Source organism: Haliaeetus albicilla, chromosome 6 (assembly GCF_947461875.1).
Source record: "Haliaeetus albicilla chromosome 6, bHalAlb1.1, whole genome shotgun sequence".
In the NCBI taxonomy this organism is placed as follows: domain Eukaryota; kingdom Metazoa; phylum Chordata; class Aves; order Accipitriformes; family Accipitridae; genus Haliaeetus; species Haliaeetus albicilla.
The window spans coordinates 30,632,321-30,659,831 of NC_091488.1; the positions used below are offsets into that span (position 1 = coordinate 30,632,321).

The 27,511-nt window shown below is 42.9% G+C and overlaps 1 protein-coding gene and 2 long non-coding RNA genes across 8 annotated transcripts in view; 1 reads left to right on the forward strand and 2 right to left on the reverse strand.

Annotated features, from left to right (window-relative positions):
• VGLL3 (vestigial like family member 3) overlaps positions 1 to 1,049 on the reverse strand; it is a 28,294-nt gene extending 27,245 nt beyond the window's left edge. The window contains exon 1 of one of the 4 annotated variants that reach the window (XM_069785398.1): positions 765 to 1,049. In XM_069785398.1, coding sequence (XP_069641499.1) covers positions 765 to 869 — 105 coding nt within the window. In that variant the 5' untranslated portion in view covers positions 870 to 1,049. Of the gene's footprint in view, positions 1 to 520; positions 606 to 764 lie in introns of those variants that run through there. The other 3 variants (XM_069785397.1, XM_069785399.1, XM_069785400.1) reach the window with 3 other exon arrangements.
• Positions 196 to 15,180, forward strand: LOC138685692 (uncharacterized). 3 transcript variants are annotated; one of them, XR_011325070.1, is made up of 5 exons: positions 196 to 371; positions 2,483 to 2,774; positions 4,194 to 4,299; positions 14,174 to 14,506; positions 14,846 to 15,180. It is a non-coding gene; the product is annotated as an uncharacterized lncRNA (long non-coding RNA). The 3 variants fall into 3 exon arrangements; XR_011325071.1 differs by having other exon boundaries at positions 2,483 to 2,742; XR_011325069.1 differs by having other exon boundaries at positions 2,483 to 4,299.
• LOC138685691 (uncharacterized) lies at positions 13,229 to 27,015 on the reverse strand. Its single transcript, XR_011325068.1, has 3 exons — positions 26,957 to 27,015; positions 15,951 to 16,070; positions 13,229 to 14,514 (listed from the first exon to the last, which is right to left on the reverse strand). It is a non-coding gene; the product is annotated as an uncharacterized lncRNA (long non-coding RNA).
• Between the last annotated feature and the right edge of the window lie 496 nt (positions 27,016 to 27,511).

The window sequence follows — 27,511 nt, forward strand, 5'->3', positions numbered from 1 at the left end:
AAAAAATGTATTCTCAGATGACTACATTAGGGCCAAGTCAATATTAGTCCCACTTCACCCACGCACTGCATAGTCTAAAAATGCTGTCAGCCTGATAAGAATTTCCTGATTCACTTTGGAAAAAAAAGAAAAAAAATAATAATACATCTGATCACCAAATTCAGCTGGAAACCTGCCGGAGCCGATCTTCCAGAAGAGCCGCGCTGAGGAGCGCGGCGCGGCGCGCCCCGTCCGCAGGGAGCGGCGCAGGTCCGCTCCCGCCGGCGGGAGGAGGTGCCGCCCGCGTGCGCGCCCGCGGACCGCACCGCGCCGGCGGACGGCGACGGCGCGGCTCCGCGCCGGCAAAGCGGCCGAGCGGCGAGACTCGTCAAGTGAGGAGCGACGGCGGAGGGGAGGAGGGGGAAGGCGGCGAGGAACAACTTTCTCCCCCTTCCCCACGCCAGCCGAGCGCGCCAATACCCGCCCCCCAAATACAAGAATTTGGGGGAAAACGTGCTTTTCTTTTTAAAAGAGGTCTTACCGGGCTGCGCTGCTCTGGGGCACCCTCACCGGCTTCCCGCATCTCCAAATCAGGCCGGGGGCTGCACAGCGCATCGCTGGCTGTCGGAGGTCTCCGCCCCGGCCAGCCAGCGATGCGCTATGCAGCCCGCTGGGGGGGGGGGGGGGGCGCCTCCCCAAAAAGCCCCCCCACCTCCCGGTCCGCCCCACCGCCACGACGCGCGCGGTACCCCGCGCAAGCCTTCCGCCCCCCTCCGCGGACTCACCTGCGGGCAGCCCGCCGCAGGCGCGGCCGCGGCGCCGGTCAGATAGCGGGGTGCCCCGCACGCCGCCGGGGCGGGCTGCTGCATGGCCACGTCCGAGCAGCTCATGGCCGCGGCCGTCCCGCGCCGCCACCGCCGCCTCCTCCCTCTTCTTCTTCCTCCTTCTCCCCCGCGCAGGGCGGCCGCGGCGGAGCGCCGCGCAGCCCCGGCTGCCAGCGCATCTTCGGCGGCCGCCGCGCCCCGCGCCCGCACTTATAGCGCGGCGGCGGCGGCGCGGGGCGCCCCGGCGGCGGCGGCGGCGGGGCCGCGGGGGCGGGGACCCGCCCCGCCCGCCCCCTCGCAGCGGCTCCGCGGGCGCGCAGCACCTGCCCCTGCCCGGCCCGCGGAGGGGCCGCGCCGCGGGCGAGGAGGGGGAGGGGGGTGTCCCGCGGCTGCCCTCCGCCTCGAGGCAGGCTTGGCCCCCGCGGGCGCTCGGCGAGTCGCTTTTGGTGCGAGTCCCCGTCGGTTGGGGCTGGGAGGGGAGCGCCTCGGCGCCGGGCTCCGCGCCGGGGGAGGCCGGGCCGAGCTTGAGCAGCCGGCGCTCTCCCCAGTCGGGTGTCACCTGCAGCGGCCGGGCTTCCCCTCCCCAGGGATCCGCCCTGGACGTTCATCCGGGTGGAGGGAGGAACCCACTTGCCCCGCAGGAGGTGGCAGGTCAGATACGTTTTCCACTCGCCTAGGAAGTCTCTCCTCCCTCCCCGCACTTGGCCCACAACGTTGAAAGACAAAAAAAAAAAAAATTAAGCGTACCGCTCTACTTGAAAAATATGTGGAAAACCAGGAATGGTTGTAATGGCTCCAGTCCTACTCAAATATATTCCTCTGTATGCACACTTTTGCCAGCAAGCTGCCCTACTGCAGTCCCGCACTCAAAGGCTTTCGATGCCGTTCCTCACATGGAAAAAGGCTATGCATATGGCTCGTTCGCATTATTCCCGTTGATGAGCCTGGGAATGACTACACTTGTTTGCTCTTGTTTTCTTCTCATTTGGCCTAGAGTGAATTATTTCAAGTCTCTTTTTCACAAAATTTGAAGTTTACCTACATTTAATAGTGGCCAAAAATTGAAGCCTGCAATCAAAAATTCTAAATTTATACACTCACTCACTCTCCGTGTGTGTATACACACACACACACATATCTCCTTGGCCAGAACAGTTAGATGAATACATAAGGTGAAAATAGCTCTGTCTGACCCCAGTAGGATTCCCTGTTTATAGAAAGCATTTCTACAAAACACTCAACTGCAATACTTTGAAAAAAAGATCCAATTTCCTGCAGGCACATCTAATTTTTTTATTTTTTTATTTTTTTTTTAAGTTTTGGGCATGCAGATTTTAAGGTAGCTATATACTTTTTCAATAGCACTCTGGCAATTTGTTCCTGTTGCATTTTGTGTATCTACCTAAACGGATTCAATCTTAAGCATTAACCTTTGCGGCCATTCAGAAGTTACCGCAAGGGCACAATACACATACAGCATACGCTTTGCTATGTCAAATGTATGGGCTTCTGAGCCATTTCTTCAGGGAAAGAGAAAAACCAAGTGCTGATTGCTATCTAAAAATCTCTGGTCGATCTGGGCCCTATTAATTTCAGAACTCTCTTTCTCCTCGTTTCCTCCTGCAACACCAAGCCTAAGGCAGGACACTATCCCGACAGCAAGGTCCGTTCCTTTGCAGGAGCTGGAGGCCATCGATGGGCAATAACAAGTACCATCTTCTGAGCTTGGCTGTTCCTGGACACACGCCTGATCCTGACCTGGAGGTTTTTACTGCGAGCATACGGCCAGGCTGCCTTGAGGCATTCCTCTGGCCGCCCAGTCTCCTGGCACCCGGCCTCCTCGCTTTTGGACGACTGGCTGCTATCCACCCTCGCAGATCCTCTCAGGGAAGCTGCGCTGCTTGCCGCAGAGGATTGTGAAACATGTTTCCTGTTTTAGGTTAGATGTTGTTTAGCACCATTCTGTCTGAGGTAAAACGCTTTCAGATGCGATGGCAATAAGGCCTGATGCTAGTTTATAAAAAAAAAAAAAAACACCCAACAAAAAACACCCCCCCCAACAACCAACCCCCAAACAGCACCCTCCTACGCTTAATAACAGTAACAAAACAAGTCTGTAAAATCACAAATAGGAGCAAGTTCTTTCAATACCAGTTGATTGTTTTTAGGAGAAAATCCACTATCAGTCCTTAAAGCAGAGCTGGACCAAAATAGAAAATTATTTATCATCTACTATGCTAATGCAATACATTGAGGTGGGAGTACATTAGTGATCATTTTACACCCAAGCACGTGAGGCACTTGCAAGAGATTTATAGATGTGCTACCATAGATATCACTGTTTTCCACAGGATGCCAAAATGCTCCGATACTCAGCATACATTCCTTACTATCAGATCCTGCCACAATTCCTATCAGATGCCTTCGGGCACGATACAGTGGCGTGATACATCATGTCAAAAAGAACGGGCCCATTTTCAGGCAGATGTTTGACATGATGCATCATGTCCGTCAGCCAGTGGCACGCAGCCATTGCTGAAAAGGATTTTGACATGATACACTGTGCCAGTGCTGTAGCACAAAACTAGCACGTTCCAAAAATAGGGACAAATTCACCTCTGGCATAAGTAGAAGTAACTGCAGTGACTTCATTAGATTTGCATCTGCTTATGTCAACAGTGAGTTTGGCCCGTAATCTGGAATTTATATAAAAAGTGGTAAGTGACTGCATTTTCAGATATTTGTTATATTGCTTTCTACTCCCAGCATTCAAGCATCATGAGACAGTTGGGGTAAAACCACCACCTTTCTCAAGTTTTTCCCCTCCACCCAACAAGAAGCAGCATCAAATTTCCACTTTTAGCAGCATAACTATGCCTCAGAGTACACAGAGGGTCACTCTTTTCAGAAGCTGGGGAAGTGGTGAATTTGGGGATTTCGCAAGGAATAGGAATTTACAAAAAAGAAAGAGGATCTCCCCTTTCTGCCTCCATACTATTTCACAACATTGGCTTCAAGTGCTAGGTGCCCAAGAAGAGCAGCAGACTGTACGGTTTCAGTGGCAATTAGAATAATAGTAGAAGAATGGCAGGAAAGAGCACCCAGGATGAAATGCGAGATCTGATAAGATTTGGAGATTTCTTAAAGGGCACTGTAATTTATTGTTGTCTCCTTTCACCACTCCGGAATGAAAAGCACAGCTTGCTAATGCAGATGCATCACACTGACAAAAGGAGAGGAGGGGAACAGGCTAAGGTATGACTGGCGCAAGATCTTCTTTACAGATGAGAAACACTCCAGCTTTCTGCCACAGTCTGCTTCTTTAATGAGGAAAAGAACCACCTGGCTGTATTTTAAGTAAAGTTCATTTATCTTTACTGTGTATTCCAGCTTCTTAACTCCACCAGGCCACACCGATTCTTGGAGCAGCTGAACTTCAGCAACACTAAGGGCAACCATCAGAAATAAAGACCAGAAAATCCTCACAGACCTCTAGGTAAGCACCACAGCCCAACAGGACTTGGTACAGCAGCTACGTGGGTTGTAAAACCAAGGGAACGTGACTTGCCTGGTACGCTCTAGTTCTGGAGGACTGAGGAAGAGCGTAGCAATGTGGTGGAAGCAGTCTGTACAGGCTCTTCAACAATGCATTTTTTTCTCTGTTTTGAGATGAGCTTTTCCTGTTGGAGTTGGGGATGCTCGCCACTTCCACAGATCAGAAAATTTATGTAGAGGTCTGAATAAATGCTGGAAAAGTTGCAAGCCTTTCAAATCTTTTGAACAATAACAAGAAGTAAGGGTCCTCCCCCTCCCTTCTCACCACTATGCAATTATCTCCAAGTATTTCTTTGAGGAGACAACTCTGTACAGTTAGCAGTTCCACAGAGATTAAAACAAACAAGTCCTCTCTCTCCTCTACATCACCATCATATTCCCCCGCCCCCTCCTGTTTCCCCCTCTGCTGCCATTGTATAAGTATTTAAATCACTGGAAACCACACCCTAGCTAGTTGTGGCTAGTATTTACAGGCAAAGCCCCCTGGCTTTGCTGTTATGGTCCACTCAACAGCCAAAAACATAACAGATTAGTCTTTCCTAAAGGAGGAGACCAAATCTGAAGATACACATGGTGTCCCAAGGAAATAAACACAGGGTGTTTTCTATGCCTTATATATAAAGGAATAGGAAGGGTAAAAATAAGTTTGTTCGAACTGGCTGGGAATTCTCTGATGGACAAAAAAAAAATGTTAAAAAAAGTCAATTTTGATGAAACAGCATTTTTGTAGAGACGACTCAATTTTGACAAACACCCTTTAAAGCAAGGTAGGTTTCTGGTGGAATTTGCCACACAAATTTCTAAAGGTTTCATGCCAACTTACATGATGCTGCGTAGCCCAGCTAGGGAGTTTAGCTTGACCTAGGGACTCAAGGGCTGCTAGGCACGTTCCTGAAAAGCTGCAGTGCCATCGCTACCATGATCTATGCTTCCAGCTGATACGGTGCAAGTCCCAGAAGTGCAGGAGGCAACAGAGAGCTCAAAAACTCCTGGGTTGAGCTCAGGTTCTCCCCGTTCACCAGGGAAAATGCACAAGATGGAGGCAGGCAGGCACTCCCTTTCATTCCTGAAGAAAAGGAATGGAAACATACTTAGACTGCCCCAAATATTTGAGGGGGGAGAGAAGGATGAGAGTTATTTCCTTTCCAGAGGGCAAAGTTTCTCTCTATACATACTTATATTGCTCCAATTTGAAACAATATAGAAATTGAAGGCTTGGGCGTTTGGGGAAAAAAAAGAAGTGTTCCATTCATACAATGCCATTTTCATTCATACAGCACCTTGGGAGTACAGGAAACAGGCTTAACATTTCCCTTATACATATAGCAGTTACACACCAGCGAGGTTTTGACCCCTCTGGAGTGGGAGGCAGCAGCTTGTGTGTGTGGCAAGTACATTACCCTGAGATTTTAGAATCTCTCGATTCAAAAGGCAATGAAATACAGCAAACCACTGGCCAAAGTTATGATCATGAGATGCATAGGAACCTCTCCATATGATGCAAGGATCTGGACACCTCTCTAGTCCTCTCCTTCATAGTTTGTAAAATAAGCAAAGCTGCAGTGCCGATTACGGCAAGTATCTTTCTTCAAGCCACTAACAGCTTTCACATCTCACGCCTGAAATCTTCAGCAAACAGATCAAGGACTGTTATTCATTTTAATGCCTAAATGCATTATATCTATCCTTGTTATAATATTTTCTGTTACCACAGAAAATGTTTGGCTCCCAAAGAAAAAAAGGGAATTGTGTCAAAAGTCCAAATTCTTCCTTGAAACGCAAACATTTTTAATGGCTTTAATGGAAGATATGCATTGGAATCCCAGGGCACAATCTGGCACTAAAATCCTCCATCTACATTGGAATTTTTCACCATGTCTTTTTCGTAATATATTATTAAACGTGTTTCCATCTCAGCAGTTGAATTTTGGGGCCCTGTTGCATCTAAGAGGGAAGTGCAAAGCAGCTGCGGAGTAACTATAAAGGAAAAGCAGAAAACAGATTGAAACCTTCAGATGCTGGATGATGCCTTTCTCTTCCATCCTCCTCCTTATAGGAAAAAAGCACATTGGGATGCTCCTTTTGAGCTTCCAGCTGGTACAGTAGCAGCAGCTGGCCCAACACAGGGTAGCTTCAATGCCATTCCCAGTCACCAGGAAGGTTTCTTTGGTCCCTAGCTGGCCACAGACTGAGCATTGACTCTCACTCCCTGCTCCCCCTGCGAAAATCTGGGGCTGCAGCAAAAGTGGTGAATATGGAGCTATTGAGGATGAAGCCCAGCAGCTCCTGGCAACCAAAAAGCCTGAGAGAACATGGTTTTATTGTTCTGCAGACTGGGGACCCATGACCGGTTCACGAGCACCAACTGACATTTTGCTCTGTAATCAGTCCTGTTGTCATCAGCATAGCCGCTCACAGAATATTACAGTGCTCCTCCATTCTTTGATATGCCACCTGTAACTGCTGAACTGCATGCGTACGAACACTTTTTTGATGAATTAGCCAGAATATGATATAAAGCGTCTGCCAGTTTTATGCAGCTGGGGGCAAACTGACAATGCCTTGTCCGGCATGAAGCCCATAGCAAAACATTAGTCCAGCAGCACATTTAGAACAAATCTGAGCCAGCAAAGTGAGTTTGTAGCAGAACATGTTTGCATCAACTAACTGCAAAGGGTTTGATCCAGTCCAACAAGCCCTAAGGTTGGGCTAAGGCTTTTGATGACACTTAAGCCATAGATTGCTATATTTAAAAAAAATCCTATCTCCTTGCTTACCTTTGCTTCCCCTCATGTCAGCACCGATGTGCGTCTATAAGATTAATAGGAGAGAGACACCAGTCCAAGCTAGGTCTAGCTCAGTAAAATTATGATCAGTTTTTATCTTGGATTAATTCTTAGTTTGAAAAAAAACCCAATCTTACAAACTGACTTCACCACACACAAATGATGCCTAGATTTTCTACAACCATCCCTGCTGGCATAGCTAACATTTCCCCCTCCCAGTCCTGCATTCAGATATTGCAATCTGCAGGAAAACAGAAATGATTTTACACTCCTGCTTCACCCTCAGACCTCTATCGCAATTGTACAGTTTTGTCACCAAACATGGCAAATCCATCTTTCTCAGGTAGGATACTTCAGATAACTTCTCGTGAAGCAAAGTAATTGCAGTACTGCATCCAGTTGAGCTGCACCCATTTTACTTCCTCCTCCTTTCCCGCTGCTTGACTATAAGAATTCAGTTAGTAACACTCCTTGTGTTTTATTGGGTATGATTAGTGACTACAGGAGCATTTGATGAACACTCGTTTGCAGAAATGGGGCAATGCAAATCCTTTCTTTGGCTTAAATGACAGAAAGCATTTACTACAAGAAATGCTGCCACATTTTTAATACCACACACTAGTTCCCAACTCTAAATATATACGTTAAATGCAAGTGAAAAGTTCTTTTGCTGCTGCAACACACAGTTTCATAAAGGTGTTTAACAATTTAACAATTGCTTGGGTGGGGGTTTGGGGTTTTGGTTTTTTTTTTTACTCCTTTTGCCAAGAGTGTATATTAGTGATAATGTAATTTGCTCCTATACTAGGTTATTATAATAATCAAGACTGTCAGCATTTCCCAGTTTCTTTTCATACTGCTCTTGTGATTTCATTATCACAGGCTTTTCATTAGCTTTTCTTTGCTTATCAGAAGAACGTGTGTGTATGGTGAAGGAAATGGTTAGAAAAATACTTCTAGAGTACTACCAGTCCCTCGGTAAATAAAATGCAGCTATCAATAACACTTAGCCAGGTCTTCTCAGTTGTCTATGGCATCACTCTTTTCCCATGCCAAAACCAGAATACTCAGTACAAGTGGGAAAGCAAGTAGTTAATTCTTAGTGAGTTAATACGTTGTATAGTAAAACGTGTAAAATATTTATATACAAATGCACTAATCTCCACAATGACTACTTGACCTATCACCACTATTTCTTTTAGAGTTGGAGATGCAGAAGCTGTGGGCTTAATCAGCTCAAGATCATGGCCAGAATTTTTGCCATTCATGCATGGGCTTAAGTCATGCAACTTGTTTAGTCTCCTGTGGGGAGCAAGATTCATTGACGTGGTTCCCTACTCCATGGGCATCTCTGTGCTATAGGATGTGATTGCCTTAATGAAAGAGGAGGTCTTTAAGTGAGTAAAACCAGCACCCTGAAACTATCTGGGAGAAGCAACATAAAGAGGAAGTATATTGCTCACAGTGATGTTTCTTTGCTTCCCAGAAAGCCAGAGGATGGGGAAAATACAGTAGAATGGCTTTTGCTTGCACCAAAGCTAAAGCAAACTACTGAATAGAGATAATAGTCACAAAGTCAGGAATAAGAGAGCTGACTATTAAAGTCCATCTTTTTCCCTCATAATGGAATTTTCTCACCTGTTAAACAGTCCTTGCCCCTATACACATACACACGCATTATCCTTAGCATCTAGAAGAAACATTGTGCTTTTGTCTTAAAAGTACATACAATATATAATGCATTTCAGGTTTTTTGGAGGATGTGGGTCCAACAAAACATTGCTTGGTGTTTTATTTCATTAATGTTAGCTTTTCTAAAAATTTAATTTTTAATTTTTTCTTCTAAACTCATTTTTCATATTTCAAAGTGAAACAGAGAATTGTCACCTCTGGCAAGGTACACTTGAGGCAAACAAACCAGACAAGCTAAGAGCACTGGCATAGCTACTATAGCTCGGTATGAATAAAAAACTCAATTCTCCAAGTGTATCAGTACCACAGTTCCCTTGAGCACCACCAGTTTTGGTGAGGGTTTGAGGGGGTTTTTTTAAGCTTGCAGCAGTACATTAGAGAGACAGGAAGTAGTTAACTACACTAAAGACTAAACCAGGGCACTTGAATAGCACACTACAGTTTATCTCGGACGTATCTTTACAATTTCAGTAGAGCATACTGAGGAGTCTCTCTGCAGAAACACAATCTTGAAGTATTTAATTTTGTGAAGAAGTCCTAATTGCCTTCCAAGTAAGAGAAGGTTGCACCACCAGAGAATGAGCCACGCTCTTTCACTCTAAGCAGCTTGATCCTTGCAGGCCTCTCTCAGAGGTATTAAACACCAACATTTTTGATTGCTGTTGCCCTCACATCCCAGCCCAAACAAGCAAGCAGCAAAGAGAAGTTGCTCACCTGTTCTTGAAATTCTTGCAGAGAAAACCCAAGAAGCAACATAAGCAGGATACACAGGCAGTGATGGAGAAACATTTCCTCTCCCGGGCCAGGGAGCACAGCAACACCCCTCGCTGACAGCATTTTGCTTGGAAGGAGAATAGAAGCCTGTTTGTCTCCTCTGTCCTTACGGCTAAGCCCTGGGGTCCAAGCCGGCTGCCATAACTCCGAGTTAGAGGTGGCGAAGTCCTTTCACTCTGACAAAAGGCAACTATTTCTTCCACCAACAGCATCTGCATATTCCCAATCAGGGAATGCTTTATTAAGCGGCACATCTGAGAAAGGTGGGCTGTAGAGTCCTAATTAAATGGCAACTGACATATCACTTTTCAAACTAAACATCCAACTGGGATGCTCTATCTATACACATGGTTTGTAAACAACTGAACAGAGCACTCCATAGAGCAGCCCTACACACTTCTACCGTGAAATGCTGCAGGGGCTCCCTTCACCCTTGTAACAAATGATCTAACGATTCTCAGGAGGAGGAAACGAGGCTGATTTGTAGCTCTCTTCAAGAGGCTAACCCAGTTAAGCAAGACTTCTTAATTGCCTGCTCTTTATTATTTAGTGCATAAGAAAGTTAAAAAAAACCAAACCCAAAACAACAAAAAAAACCAACTTAGGGCCAGATCCCAAAAAAGTATTTAGGTATCTAAGCAGGCAGCTAGGCAGAATTTAGCTGCAATTACAAACAGTGATACTAAAAAACCTCTGCTCAGCTGCTGCCCAACTCTGAAGGCTCTTAAACCTAAGTAGGTACCTATTTCAATTTTAAAGTTCTCCAGGTGCCTAGCATTCAGCTTCTGCAGATGCCAAGAAACACTTCATTCCTGACAGCGCCGAGGAAGCTCATGCTGGCCCAGTGCTGAGCCTCTCGAGAGCCAGGAGAAGCCTGAGAGGTTTCAACCATGATGAACATTTCTTCTGGTAGACAGAAGCATGTGAAAGTCTGCTTGTAGCTCTTGAATGGGTTATAATGTCAGCCTAATTATAATGTGGCAAGCAAACAGGCCCGCTCAAAGACATGTCACAGATCCAGCAGTTACACAATGGGAAGCAATACAGCAGAGAGGCAGTCCTAATGCTTTCAGAAACACTTAGAGCTGCAAATTGTGAAGGACAAATGAGCCAGGTACCTCACCCATGGCAAGGCAAGAAACATGCTTTTTAAAACCCTGCATCTGTCACGACCCAGACTGGACAGACCAGGGAGTGTGGTGAATTCGAAATTCCCTCGGGCTAAATTAAGGTGAAACGACACCAAACGATCAGTTAAGGATTTTATTCATGACAGAAGCAAACTGAACTGGGGAGGCATAGTAGTAGGCGGCAGGGTTTCTTACAACAGGAATTGGCATAACTACTTCTGTAAACCATGTAACCCAAGGTAACCATATACATCAATTCAGGGAATAAGGAGATCCCTCCCGTTGAGTCAGGAGGTTCAGAGCAGACCCCCTTGCTTTCCAGACTCCTCCTCAGAGAAGGGCCCAGGGGCAGCTGGATCTACTCCTAGTCTCAGACTTGGTCAACGGTTTATGTCTTCAAATGGATGAGGTGTAGGGATTGTGGAAAAAGAAAAGGAAAGAGAGAGGAAGACAGAGAGAGAGAAAGGAAGAGAGAAAGATTTCACCAGTCCTGGGTCCAGCATTGGTCCAGTCAGCCGATGGGTCCAGTCCCGGTGGGCTTGCGCACCCGGGGCTTCAGTTTGTGTCCTTTTATCATCCTTGCCCCTCCTTTGGGTGGGCACCCGAACTCGACAGGTTAATGAGCAGTTCGCGAGCCTTTGGGCTTGGGGGTCGTTTGGGGAGTAACTTGTCCTTCCCTGCAGACGTGGCCATCGTTTGATATTTGTATCAGAACAGCTTATCAGAACAGGGAGCTGCGCACCCTCCAGCACGCCCCCCCTGCTGTTGCTGATGTCTGAGCTGATGGGCTTTTCACCTTGGCTCCTTGCTGTGTAGGGTTTGTCTTCAAGCAGAACTTGCCCCACCACAATGTTTGAGACATTAACTCTTTCAGTCTCTCACAGCATCTTCTCCCTTCAGACCAAAGTGTGAAAATTAATCCTTTACATTAGTTGGACCCAGGTCAGACTAATGATTGAAGCTCATCAGCTGCAGCATCTGAAAGCAGGGAGGCAACCCCTGTAGCCTTTCCCCACTTAGATTCCTGCCAGGAACAAGGAGGGAGACACAGGAATGAGGGTGGGAGCGCTTCGTTCACTCTACTCGCACATCCGATCAGTGTTTTTATACAGAGATCATCTGAAAAATCTCACTTTCCCAAAGAATAGCATTTGCACCATGCAATTTAGATATCACCATTTTGAAAAAGTTTGTTGTTCTCTTTTGCCACATATAATCTTATTCTCATTGATATCTGCTTGAGAGGGATGGGGCACTCTCAGGAGAGCATTTGGGACTGAGCTATGTTCCACATACAACATCTAATAAGACTTATTGCCATATTTCATTAGTTTGCTGTGAATTCAGGTAGTGCACTAGTGGAACAATGAGATAGACCCTTGACTTGGTAAATACGGAGTCAGAAGAAAAAAGGCTTATGTAAGAGCCTATAAAAACAAGATGGTTCAGAAATCCGGCAGCTGCTCTATTCTTGATTCCCTCCTTTGTGACTGAGGATGGACAGACAACAGACTGCCAGATCTCCTACGTGCATTATTGCATTTTGTAAAGTTTGGGCATAATGGAGAAAATGGCAAAGATGAAATAGTAATGTTAACTTTTCTGTTCATCTTCTGACACTTTAAATCACTTCATATGACATCGCACTCCTGGGAGATTTGATTACTTTTAAAATTAATGCTGTGTAAGAAAAAAATGTCCCTTGGGCATATTGCAATATTTATAAAGGCAATTGCTCTTTTCTCAGAATATTTAACCTTGGCTGAGATATTCCACTTGTTCTGAATAGCATCTATATAGCAAAGCAATATCAAAATACGTCTTATGGTCCAGGAGTAGTTTTGATATACGTTTCACTTGCTGTCATGGTCAGTGCCTGGAGATCACTCCAGGACATTGGAAAGGCTACCTAATGCTCCATACTGAAAACTAGTTGGAAACAAAGCCTGTTTGGCATGAGGTTTCTGCCTCTCCAGAGTGAGAGCTGAGCTCCCAGAGCTCTATAGAGCGAAGGTGATGCAAATCTCTAGAGAAGACAGAACTTTCTGCAGATAAAAAGGGGACAGCCTCCCCCAGAGTCCTTGCAAACTTCAATACTACTTCCATCAGATATAAGGAATTGCTTTCTCTAAAACATACACAGCGACATGTATAGCTATTTTAGTAATTGAACCAACTCTGTGCCTTCACACCTGCACCTCTCTGAAGAGAACGTAAACATTACCATGCACAGCTGGAAGATGCTTAGATATTATAGTACTTTTTTCTATTGCTATATGCAAGGAATAAAATTGGTGTTCTATGAATAATAGTATTAACAGCAATACTAACATTTTTGATATGCAAAAGAGAATAAAGTTTTACATTCATTCGTGGCTTTCCCTCTCAAAAAAAGGAAGCTGAATGCACATGGTGAATTTTAAGTAAGTCAAATCAGAAAGTTAAACCATTGCATATAGTTAAGCACCAACACACACCAACACATCACTTACCAATTGTCTAGTTATTTATTATGTTTTTGAATTGTTCAAATGACAACTTGAGTAGGCTTTTGTTGACTTTCTCTGTGTAGAGCAGCCTTAAAAGGCTGTTAGAACTGAAACTTGTTGAGAACATGTAAGTGTTTTTCATACAGAATTGCTCAGTTGGTAACCCTGAAGCTTCTCACTAGAGGTATTCCATTTCAGTGGAGCTTCTTGACTGTAACAAGCATACAAAACACATCACAAGAAGAAAATATCTTGTCAAATTGCAAATATCAATTTTTAAGAGAAGTTAATGGTTGGGAACGCTGCCCTACTCATTCAGCAAAGCATTAGGGACAACACAGCTCACCGGGTAATTAATTAGCCTGATACAGGTACTTGAAGGAGAAAAAGAGCATGCACAGCAGGACACTTGGTGCTCCGAGACCATCAAAACAAGACTTGCAACCACTTTCCAGTTACGCTGTGGTCACAGCTCTTCTGTTAAACAACTGAAGTAAATGATCACTGTGTTGGCTGGGATTCAGAGACATGGATCTATCAGTTACTCACTTCACTCAGGCAGCACGGGTAGAGAGAAGATCCAGGGAGAATAGATGACTGCAGCATAAAGGCAGCAACAGTGCTTGCCTTTCCACGTTGACATGAAGGGAGAATGTGAAATGCAGCAGGATTCCCTTTTCTGGCAGTCCAACACTTTGGTTTGGTGCCACAAAACATTTTACTTTTAAATAATTTTGATTAGATGGTCTCAAAATCGCATGACATTTTCAAAAGGGTTTTGTGATTTGTTTCTTGTTCTCTGACCTACAATTACTTCAATGGGTTGTGGTAGTCAAGATGATGAGGGACTTGGGATACACACAATTAGTCTTCATAAATAAAATTGGTACGAAAACCTGTTTGTTAATCATGCTAACTCAAGATTTCACCTTTCTGTTTCACAGGGCTCCTATTGTTAAACACAGCTCAGGTACGCTGTGCTATTACATATGCCAGCTGTACATCTCCTAGGCAGCAAGATCTAGTGCACACCAGTAAGAGGATTCATTTAAGTCTCTCAGGAGTCTTCCTGCTGTAATGTCTGCTGAAGCAAATGGAGAGGGATTGCAGAACTGCGCCTTTAATTCATTTATATGGTTTAGATCTCTCAGACAGTGATCAGTCATTCTTCTCCAAAATTTCTACGTGCTCTCTGGTGGTAAATTTATCAGCAGGGAACCAGCCAAAGTCCAGATTTTGAACTTGAAGAAAACACCAGCAGCAGCATCAGGATGTAGGTAAGCATCTGAAAAAAAAAAAAAGTGAGACTGTATCTCCATCAAGAACGATAAGCTTATTGAGAAAAGCAATCCATCAGAGAAACTCTCTCGCAAGCTTCGAGAATTTGCAAATAAACCTATCTCATTTAAAAAAAAAAAAAATCACGTTTATACATATAGGCAATGCTAGCATACCTGTTAAGAAGCCGTTGGGTTTTGCTGCTGTAATATCGAGTTGTGTCCACTAGATGGACGCCATTTTCAAGAAGTTGAAAGCTTTGGGTCTGCGCCCCGCTCCGGGGCTCAATTTAAAAACCCCATACAGTGCACTTTCGTTCCTGTTTTAACGCTTAACAGAGACTTGAGAAGAGATAGCTGAATATAATCATCTCCACTGATGAACTGGTATGTCCATTCCTACATTGCCATTGTCTTAGCAAACAACAAGCATTGACTGACTGTGAGTGTTTTGGAAGGTTGCCCGCGAGGTAAGAATGGTTGGTTATTTTCTCCATTTTAATAACCCGATTATAATAAGGCACTATTTTTGGTCTATTGCAATCAAAACTCACGAGTGGGTGTGCCCCTAAAATCACAACTTAAAATGAACTTTAAAAAAATTGACTTGAAGAATGAGCCCATCTGGATTTCTTGTTAGACTTAGGGCTTCTGAGCTTTTGGGTTCATTCTGGTTTTACCCTGCCTTGGGTTTTATTTGGTTTGGATTGTTTGGAAAACACCATTCTGGTGTTTTCTCAGTAACTGTGAGAACAGAATTTGTTTTCCATTGTAAATGAAAGGTAAGGAACGTAAAAAGTAATAATTGCATGACTCAAAGAATAGATATGTAAACCAAGCAAATACTGTGTGGTTTGCAACAAGAATAACAAGTTTTGGCAAAACTAGAAGAAACAAATTTCCTTTTCTTACTGTTTTAGGCTCATATTTGGCATTATACATTCAGGCACTTTGGTAAACACGTGGCTTTGCTTGAAACCATACATATTTTTGAACTAAGACTTGAGCTATAAAAGCTCCTTTTGAATAACCTGCAAAATAAGCCTAGCTTCTTCTGGATCCGAGTGCCACCCGGCTTCAAAAACAGAACTAAATTCATCAATGGATTTCTCCAAGAAATCCTGGAACATACTGAACCTCTAAAAGAGGCATTTTGCAAGAGCAGCATGGAAATGCAGGGCAGTCTCAAAGAATGAATTAGTATGGTAACCTGTAGAAAACTGCAGGATCAGACACGTGATGAATTCAGTTTATGAGCTCACCCAGCAGTTTCTTACCCAGCTACTACTTCCACTTTAAGGATTAGGTTCTGGTTTAAATCAACAAAGTGCTTGGTTTAGCCAGAGTACACAAGATTTTGTCAAACATTTGGCTCAGTATGAGCTGCCACTGTGTATGAATTAGATGGATACCCTGTTAGTTAACACTACAAAGCACTGCTTACTTGAGAAGTTATTGTTTCTAGCAAGGCAGTCTGGTGAAGGCCAGCCGGTCAGCCTGCAGGTATTTCTGCCTCTGGTTCAGCCAGCAAGCCAAAGAAGGAAGGGAAGGCCCACAGCGAGACCTGTTGGGTTTGAGGGACAAGAGAGGGAAGGCAGTAGGAGCACTGTGGAGCGAGCAATCTGAGGGTGTTACTTGGGAGGGCATGGGAAAGATCCTGGTGGGAAAGGTAAAGGACGCAGGGTACAGACCTGTATAAACAAACTTCATTATCCTAAGGATCATGGAATAATTCATTAATGGACCAATCTGCATTTAGCATAGTTTTCCAAAAAAGCAAGCAAGTGAAAGAAGCTTTAATAAAAAGCCATTTGTGCAGCTTGCCAAGGAAATATAGATACAGTGCATGTAAATTAATATTTCTAGACCACTGCCATACAAATGAGTGCTTAAATCTGTAAGCTTCTGAAAGACAAACATACATTAAAAAATGAATTAACCTCCAGGCTGCAAAATTTTAATAAAAATAGATCTTAAATAGATGAAGGGCAATGCTTCCCAAACCCATGAAATTAATTTGCTTTTATACATCCTCGTTCTTCCTAGAGCCTTACCTCTGAATAATATTTTCATTTTAATTGCATCAGCAGTTTTGTATTGTTCTTCAAAGTAAATCTTTCATAACTCAGGCTATCCATGAATAATTTTGTTTCTCAAATGAAAAATCAAAACCTGGACTATTTTAACTGGATAATATGACAACTGTTCCTCAAGGGAAATAAAAATACTGCTCCTGACCGTAGTCCAGGGTCGTACTGAATGATGCCTTTCCATGCTTGCTGAGAGGAAGTTGCTTATCATGGGAGAAGAAATTCAGATGGTGACCCTAACCCGTGGAGTTCAGTGGAGCTGTGGAGTAACTGATACCAACGCCTCAGGCACCACACCAGCAGTCTCCTAAGTCAAACCTGCATTTTTCTGGGAGCACAGGAACTATAAGGCTCACAGAAAGGGAAGTGTCCTGGTTTCAGGTGGGATAGAGTTAATTGTCTTCCTAGTAGCTGGTACAGTGCTATGTTTTTGAGTTAGGTTTTGAGAAGAATGTTGATAACACACTGATGTTTTCAGTTGTTGCTAAGTAATGTTTAGTCTAAAGTCAAGGATTTTTCCACTCCTCAAGCCCAGCCAACGGGAAAGCTGGAGGGGCACAAGAAGTTGGGAGGGGACACAGCCAGGGCAGCTGACCCAAACTGGCCAAAGGGGTATTCCATACCGTGTGACATCCCATCAAGTATAGGAACTGGGGGCAGTGAGGGCGGGGGGGTGTCACTGCTCAGGGACTAGCTGGGCATCGATCGGCAGGTGGTGAGCAATTGCATTGTGCATGACTTGTATATTCTAATCCTTTTATTATTACTATTGTAATTTTATTAGTGTTATCATTATCATTATTAGTTTCTTCTTTTCTATTCTATTAAACCGTTCTTATCTCAACCCATGAGTTTTACTTCTTTTCCCGATTTTCTCCCCCATCCCACTGGGTGGGGGGGAAGTGAGTGAGCGGCTGCGTGGTGCTTAGTGGCTGATTGGGGTTAAACCATGACAGGAAGCTAATAAACTATCCCTCTCTGAACAACTACAGGAAACACCCAAAAATTGTCTGATTTCAGTCTTGATGGGACAGCCCAAATTGCAGGAGGAGCCAGACTTCAAGATGAGTCTGTGACTTCTTGGATGTAGGTAAATAAATCCACTTCATAGGTGAAATAGGTTTAACTTCCTGATAATGCCCATCAAATGTGATCATAAAACAGTCCCTTAAAGTATCAAAACTGTGAGAAAGTTTTATTTTACATTGCAAGAAAATTACTTTTTTTTTTTTTTTTTTTTTTTAACAGATATACCTTTATTACCACACTGGGCTTAAATCAGTTCTTAGTAACATTCATGGAAGTTTAAAGAAAGCCTACTGAGGATGACAGCAGGTGCTGAAGAAAATCTTATCTGATTAAAAGTGAGTGATATGGATGTGCCAGTTTGCTGGGGAGTACTTGCCACAGGATAGTCAGTGACATGATATCAATCAGGGGTACAGCAGAGAAATCTACAGTGATGACTTCCTGATGGAAAGCCAGGGGAAAATACCAAGTCTCTGCCAGGCATCTAAAACATGGATTTATAAGTACGAAATGAAATGCAAACTACCCAAGTTAGCTGAATTTTATTCAATCACACCTGTCTATTTATCTAATTTTCTTTTAAGCATATTAATCTATCATTTTCATATTCATTCTGTAACTTGAAGCGAGGTTTCCTTTGAATGATGATTTCATTAGGATTTGTTCTGCCAGATAGCAGTGCCTCCAGAGTTATGTACTACATTAATTCTGGCACATCTTTTACCTTATTTCTATTTTTATTTCACACAAACTATAGAAAAACCCCTACATGCTGATAAGTAGAGAATGCTACTTTCATGTATTTCTCATAATTTAGATGAAAGTTGAACCTTCAAAGTAAAACACAGTTCACAAAGTAGAACTGCTTACCATGCTAACTGAATGAGACTGTAACTTACTAGGAAATTATTACAAAAGACAAGAATTACATTATTTGGAGTCAAAGTCAAGTAAGCCCTCCCTACCTTTAGGAGCTCTTGGAAAAGTCAACACTTTCAAAACATCCTTTGGTTCAAGCTCTGCATGCTCCTTACCAGAATCGAGTCATTCTTGCAGTTATATTAAGCTGCTCTTTCCAAAAGTCAAAAACTATGAGAGAAAGGTCATGATAAATCATTTAGTCACTCGAAAGCTAAGTAATAGTAACCAATTCAGCTTATCTGCCCTGTTACAGGGTCCTCCCATTTGAAAGAGAGGTGGAAGGGAATACACTCAGTATAAGGACTATGCGCTCAAATCAGGTGGGAACATTTGCATTGCCCCAGCATGAAGAGGCACTCACTGTCCAAAAATGAAAGTGAATTAGACTCTACAAGCATCCCTACTCCAGCAAAGAAATTCTGCCAGTTCAGTTAGAGCAAGAATATCTTGTCAGTTTTCAAGTAGGGACCCTTTGGACCTTGCCAACAGAAGTTGTTGAAAAAAATGTGATTGATTAGCCTTTTCCTTCCTACACTACAGGCTTTCCCCCACGAAAAGAGTTTGGGGAAAAGGCATAATATGGGGGAGAGCAGAATGGGCAATTCATCATGTTCTCAATCCTTTTAGGCTTTTAGCAGCATCATCAACTGTCATAAGTCTTCTCCAGAGAAGAGGGTCCTGGCCACCTGGCTAAAGCAGCAGCCGTCAGTAAACTACACTGCTGAGCTAAACCCATCTGTTAAAAAAAACCCAACGTTTCACACTCCTGCATCAAGGACACTAAAGAGAACTCTATACAAAAAAAAAGATTGGTCTTATTGTGAAGAAAAATGAGCTTGCTTTTAAATTAGTACCTATGGTATATTAGTTCCAATTTGAAGTAGGAAAGAGAGATGATGGAATAACTAAAACTCTGTTGACAACAGGTGAAGAGTTTGTGGTTTGCCTAGTAGTAGCCAGCATAGGTTAGTTACCCCTCACCCAGGCTCAGGTTTTGGGTTGTGCTAAATACTGCGCAATACCTTTTCATTTCCACTAGTACAAAGTGTTGATTCTGTTTTAAGCACACAACATATTGAGACAATAGACACATGGAAGTGCATCACACGCTCTGCAACTAACTGTTCCCAACCTCTGTATCATCCCCAGATGACTGTCAGATTCAATTCAAGCCCAAATTCAGTCTGCAAATGAGTGACATACTCAGTTCAATGGCTAGGACTGATGATGCAGTAGAAGAAGATTTCGACCCAGTAATACATGGAAGCCCTTCTATATATTAAAAATGGGGAGCTTTAATGGGCTACAGAGGCTCATTCTGACTTTGTGCTGTGAAGTCTGCAGAGGAGGTTTCACCCTGGTATGTTGCTTCTTTTGGTGTATGGGCATGGAGTAGGACCCAGTAATCTGTGAAGAACCACATACAATAGCCTCACACCAACACACACTAACAAAGCAGTTCAAGACCCTGCGTGCAGAAAGCCTCTGAAGGAATTGCTGCGAGCACCTTACTTGCTTGAACACTGCAGAAACAGGCCCCAGCTAGTTGTTTTTCTCATGTTCTGTCACATCAAGGTTTGTTGCTAGCTAGGGACAGCTGTTTGATTCTTCTGCTCTTACTTCCTTGAATCCAGGGCATTTAAGAGAAAGCAGTGCATTGTACAGCTGATCAAATACAGAAGGTGTAAAAGTCACCTAAGAAATTGTCATTTAATGAAATGTTTCCACACAGTTGTGGAAACAGAACTTGTATTCCTGTTATATTTTTCATGTTCTCTGGCAAAATAAGGTAAGATGATATGACTACTGATTGCTGATTTATAATAAATTCAAATCAGCATCTGATGTGTCCTCTCATTTTTTAGAACATTACACCGTTCAGTGAGTATAACATGAAAAACAAACAGTCCATGGAACAATCAAACACCTCATTACTAAAAATATTGTGTCAAGCCTTACTGAACAAGCCTTGATAGGAAAAAAACCCTATTAAAATCCTCTTATAGTGCTTCAGTGGAAACCAGTCAGCAATTACAGACAGTTCTCAGCAGAAGTTCTTTGCTGGTGGATAGGTATTTTAGAGATTGGCATTAGTATTTATTTTAGTGAGGCAGAGGTAAGGTAAGGGAAATACTGCAGTGTGAGAAGGAGAGGTGCAACACCCTGACTAACTTTTGTCTTTTTACTGTAGTCACATGAAAACACTGGGGTAAAGTCATTAGCACACATGGGTACAGATCAGGGTACTGATAATAAACAACAGAAAGAGTCAGAGGGGGAGGGAAAAGTCAGAGACGAACCAGAAGAAAAAGAGGTCAGAGAGCTTTCAGCTAAGTCCTGACTGCCAAAACCTTCCAGGCAGTCTGAAGGTGGTCTAAGCAGAGGGGAAGCATCAAAACTGAAGGGTCTTGTGCATGATAATGAGAGAATTTATGATGCAGCAGAGGCACATTGAGCCTTGCAAAGAATATCAGGTGAAGATCTTTGTCCTTACAGCATTCAGAACGAGAAATACTCCACTTTTAAGTAGGCCCAGCACTGTGAGATTCGAGGAGATGGCAGCTTGGATTTGAAGGGATGCCAGAGCTACAGCCTTCTTTTTACCTTGTATGAAAAGACTGCATTAAAGCAAAGCAAGTTAACTAAACTGATGACAGAGACTATGTGAGTCCATGTTAATGATAGTTCACTGTGGTTTAGATTCTTAACCAAACCAAAGCACTAGTCTTAACCAAAATAAGAATACACAGATCAGTGTTGGTCCTTTTAAATCATTCCTCAGGATCAAACCAACCTTCTATTTAAAAAGACTGGAGGTTTTTAATTCAGTCATTGTAAGACAGTAAAACAAGTAGCAATGCTGTTATATCCCCCTAACATGGTAGAAAAGAAGAATACCCTGCCAAATACAAGTGCCGTGTAGAAGAATCCTGACCTCGCAGTCCACTAGAACCCTAAATTTGCAGAACTTCACAGGAAAATCTGAGAAATGTTGAAAATTTATAACCAGGTTAGCTGGTGTGAGATTCTTTAAACTGTTTCAGTACAAGAGCTGATGTTTGAGCTCACAGTCTTGACTCCCTTTGGAGGAGGGGAGAAATGGATGCTGATAGGGTGCAGCTTATCAAACCCCACGGTTGGTGGCTGAAATAGATCAGATGCAATTGAACACTGCTGGGATACGAAGCTATAGGTATGAATAGAAAATACCACACTTCTATTAGTTTCAGAATAAACCCTCCTTTCCTTAGCCCAGGAGGAAAAAAGGCTCAAACTTTGCACTCAATATAGCATTTCTTTAAGGACAAAAAAAGGCACTAAATTGATGCAGGTCTACAAATTGCTGCATTAAGTCTGCTATACACAACCCACGCACAATAACATAAGGGTAATGTAAAAACATGCATTAGGGATGAAGAATATTAGATCCATCTCTCCCTCTATGAAAGGATGAGATGAGAGCTGATGGTGGGTGAGTACTGTTAGCAAAGCAAACACTTCACTCTCTGTGGGTGAACATTTCATGCATGCTCTTTATTATAAAGCCCACTGAAAACTTAAAGCTGCTTTTCTGAAGGAGCTGTTGTGTAACTCTGACATCTGGGGTTTTTAGTCGCTGCCCTGTTTGAACTGGTTATGGAACACATTAAACCCAGAAGGCTCCACTTCAGCTGTTTACAAACTTTCCCCACACCCTCCACCATCCCAGCTTTGTTGACAGGTTCCAGGTCAACACTGGGGCTGAAGGCTCAAGCTTGGCTTTCTTGGATAAGCACTACCATGGGCTGCAGCAGGAAGGAACCCTCATTTAAAACACAGCATATTCTCAAGGGTCTGGCAGAATCAGGACTGTTGTTTTCGGAAGTTTAATCTGCTACTCTACCTTTGGATCCACCCAAACAAGCTGCTGTGCCTATAAAAAGGACCTTTGATTCCACATATATGTAAAGCTATGTATGCCTATAACTGTATAACTGATATAACTTGCATATATGCTTGGAACCATACACCCTACTTTCTTCTGTTTGTGTTTCATTATTATTATAGTCAGGAATCAGACAGTAGGTCCATGTGTATCATGTCAATAGCATTACTAAAAACTCTGAATGAATAAATGAAACCAAATCATTCCCTCTTTCTGTTCACAGCTTGTAAACATGCTTTGAATTTGCTATTCAAAATAATCATGGGTTTATCTATACAATTCCACACACACACACACACACACATAAGGCGCTCACAACAACTTAATGCAAATGCTAGAGCTTCAGAATTCTTATGGAGGAAACAGACTGTCACAAAGTAGTTTAGACGCCCAGACTGTAAGGATTCAAAAAACAACTAGATAATTTCGTGATAGGAAAATCCAGCAAGCTGCTTACTAAACCCAAAGACCACCACTTTTGGATCAGGTTGTCTTTGAGTTGCAAGACACTGGAAGCTTGGGAAAAGTGCTGGGAAAGTAATATTATAGTACTCCCTCTGCTTACGATCTACCTTAAGCATCAAGGCCGGTGTTGGAAAGAGGAGACTGGATGAAACCCATGACTGGCCATACCTTTATCTGACCCACCACTGCCTTTTTTGTGTTTCAGTGTCTTATGACATAGATAAAAGTATCACTCTGCTTTGCTGATTTGCATGGTTTGTGCAGCTGTCTGCTACACCAGAAAGTCAAGGTATTGACAGATGATATTTATGGTAGAAATTACCTTTCATAACACACTCAGAAAGCTTGCTTATCTTTGTGTAACTGTGGTATTTTAAACTGAATTTTACCCTTCTGGACTCGCCATGGGAGTTTGTGGAAGCAGAGAGTATCAGTAAGTTCAAAAAGCAGCTGCACACATTTGTGGACAACAGGTCCATAAATGGATACCAAGAGGAATAGACAGGTATGTTCCCTCCATATTCCTAATTCAAAAATTTTGACTCTGGGGCAGCAGGAAGGGAATGAACAGCAGGATGTGGACAGGCTCAAGTGTTCTCCCCAAACAGCCACTCTGATCGCCCCAGCCATGGACACAACGCACAGCTAGTCCGAGCCAGCAGGCAATTTCTTAAATTCTTATGACCACAACCATTACAAGAAGGGGACCTGGCTGCCTAAGCTGTTACTGCTTTCTCTAATATGCCTTGAATGCTGAGTAAAGTGAACATGATCAAAGAGATGATCATGGAAGCAAGCAAGAAATCTCAGCCACACACGTCGTCCTGTGGGTACTGCTGTCTAGTTCAGTCAAGGGACTGTTACTGCTTATAACAGCAGAGGAGAGGCGAGCTTCTCCAACACTTCAAAACCCTTACAGATGCATTATTTGTTCATTCTGTTGAGGACAGAACCACGAGGAGTGGAGCTGTCAGGAGGAGGGTAAATTGGTAGGCCAATATCGCCAGCAGGAAACTCATTAAACCGGCAGTGCTTCCAATTAAGGATAATCATGGAAGTCATTATCAGGACATTCAGTGCAGAAAGAGCAGTTGAAATACAGCACAACATATATACAGCACCACAGTTCCATGATATGGGCCAGCAAACATTTCCGACTGTAGAAAAAGAGAAAAAAAAGATCTAAAGCTGGGCGTGCAGAGTAGTTCCCTGGAAATACTTTCAGATGCATCTCTTTGACTCTAACTTTCTGAGAATGATCTGGATATTGTAATTTTGTTTGGCTGTAAGACTCCAGAAAGCGTAAAATAAGCACCCAGATTGGATAATACAGTCTTAGCCACCACAAAGGACGAACAGTACACAAAAACTTATTACATCAGACTTCACTAATCTTTACACAATAAAAAACTTTGTTTAGGGAAGAAAAATTTTATATTTCTAAAAAATTAATACCTGTGAACAGCTGCCAACTTATAACCATCTCGTTAACTAAGAGTTACACTAGTGGTAATACAGACAGGAAGTGATACAAATAATTGCATAGAAATGTATGAGTATATGGATAATATTGCGCTTTGCAATGGTAGACACTTGGACCTGAGACTTCATCTACCCTGAACAGAAAGGGTTGACTGCAGCTTGAGTAACTCTGCTCAAACTGACTTTAATTTAAGCGGGTCAGGTGCTGACGCTTGTGTAGCTACAGCAACATGGATCTCAGCACAGACTGGTGGGCTGGATAGGTACCAAGCCTTTCTGGCAGCTGCACTATATTCTGTGCAGTGGCAGCTATTTTCTTAGAGGGACCCAAGCAGCTAGTTTAAAGCTAATTTGGGAAAAGCTATCTGTGCAGCAGTAACATCATGAAAGCAGCAGAGTCCCGCTATGAGTGATGCTTGGTACTGCTCTACTCATTACTCTCCTGGTGCTGGGTAAGAGGGTGCTTGGAACCAAAGAAAACTGCTAGACAAAAGACTTGGGGCCTACAAGCACCAAAACTGCAATACATTTATGAACAAGCCCAGGAAGATGAATTAAAATTTACCTGTAGAATTAAGAATGTTTATAGCTTCCAACAAAGTCCAAAAGTTTCTGTGTAGCTTACCAGCTCATCTGTGCAACTCTGCTGGACCTGACTGATTTCACTTCTGTCCATTTGAAGCAATGGAGTTATGCCAGCACAAAGTCAGAGCAAAGTCAGAATCGGGTGCTTCTTACTGCAGTATCTACATGCTGATATGATGTTATGAAACCACAATACCATTCCAAAATGGTATACAGCACATTTCTTGGTATATGAAATATGTTCTACAATAGGCTAATCATTGATAAAAGCCTCTAAGATGTTGCTGGTTTTACCTGTAGAAAAGCTACTAAGAAGAATAACAGCCCTGACAGCTAGATTCTTGGGTCATGTGAAGTATGTACAGGTTGCTGTGCTTTTATTACCTAAGCACTAATGGCAATTTCAGAAAAGGCACATAATAGGAGATCAGTTATAAGAGTAGTAAGTCATGTTAAAAGTCAGGCAAGTGACTAACATTGACAGGAATATAACCAGTCAGCTAGCTGGGGTTTTAAAGAAATTAGCTAATACCTTTACTGCATGAAAATAAAGAAATGAAAGGATTTTGGGGAACAAATAGCATTTAAATCCTCAAGATCAAAGTCTATCACATTACCACTCAGTTTTACAGAATCCAAGAAATGCAAAGAAGCTTCTGAAAAAGTCAACCAGAACATCAACTGCAGATTCCAGATTAACTCAGGAATCTTGCCTCACTGTGGTGTGTGTGCACCTTATTTACCCAATGACAGTGACATGGGTTGCCTGTTTGTGAGGAAGAGAGTGCAAGAGTCTACCTTGCCTGACTTATGCCATATAGCCAGCTGTATTTTGATACAGAAAATCATAACTTAATCAATGATAACCTACTCGTAAGAAAACATTCCTTTAAAGAATTGAAGGGTTCCCCACAATGGGACTTTGGAAGTCAGACAACAGAATTCCTCATCAAAATGCAACTCTGCTGCTAGTTACATATAGCAGAAACAAGTGCTGGATTCAGTCTATCTTTATAAGCATACTTCTATTTTTGGCTTTGGGAAATTCAACTAAATTTTTCTTAGTCATTTCACAGCTGATTTTTCCAATCCATAAGAACTCAGCTGTCCTTTGGGAACACAACACCACAGCTGCCTTCTTATATGGGAAGAAGTATAAAGTAACCAATACCTCTCACATACAGCCCTCTATGGACTGGCTTTTGTGAACAGAGGGCCACTTAGGGCCTTAAGTGGTTTCTTTCATGAAATATGTCCACACGTACCATGCAGACATTGCAAATCCTGATTTACTGCGGATAAAATCAGTGCATGTAATACTTCCATGGGTCTACTGGAATATGCCTGACTTACGACGGACTCAATTACTTGCTTCATACGGACAGCAGTCTGCTGCTAGCTTGCTCCCTGCCTGCGTGAAAAGCGCAAGTAAAGAGCCTAGGAGGGGGCTCCTTTCACCAAACATTCCTCTAGCCTGAGGCCTCCTAGAGCATAGGTCCTATATATTGTGTGTTTAATGATCTCTAGTGATAACACGTTTAATGCTGCCCTGCCATGCATTAGCTGTTTGGCCATCAGCACATTTCCAGTTACTGTCTGGCTAACTGTGATTCAGGGCTTATGATCACCCTCCCTATAGATTCCAGGATGTAAAATGACAGAACAATCATGCTCTGTCCACTATCCTCTACTCTCTGCTGTACTTGCTGAGCATCAGTCTTATTACCAAATTGAAATTATCCAAGCATAAAATTAAGATGACACAGTTTAAACAATGTGTAGCAGCTTCCTATTCACTTTCACAAATCCAAGAATCATAATAATTGTTGTTTATACAGTTAAAACAAACTCTAACCAAAGCAACAGATTTCAGTTAATCCAAACCAGAATGTTTACTAATGAGGTTATAATTCACAGAGGTTACCTAGCAGGAATTTTTTTTCTCCTCCTTACCCCTGCCCCTGCTCAGATTGGGAAGCAGGGAATTCCCTTGCCTTAGGTAGCCTGGTCTCCAGATTTCAAAAGGAAACCTGCAAGAAAAGGGCTCTGTAAATAAGTGGTACACAATAAAGAAGATGCAGGAGCACAACAAATGCAGATTTCTAGAAACATGCTGGAAGCCGAGTTTTTTTCCCCAAGTTTATTTTAGGACAAACAGTGAAAGCCTCTGAGCAAACAGAAACCTTCACTGAAGCTAAAGATGCCATTTCACACACAGATTGCATATAAATCATGAAAGAAGTTTCATGAAAGAAGAGCCATTCAAATCATTGTCACATTAGTTCAAGCATTCATTTATAACAGTGCTTATTTAGCAAGCCAGTCTTCATATTTTGCAAATAAAAAGCTTCTATTTAGCTCAAATGAAAATAGATGGGTAGAAATTACTTGACAAATTTAAGAGAGCCAAAATCTGTATGGTGACCACCAAAAAACAGTTTGCAGAGTATGACTGGTGATATGAGCTCTCAGTTGGGGGCACAAGGAATCATGATGGAAGAGGCAGCT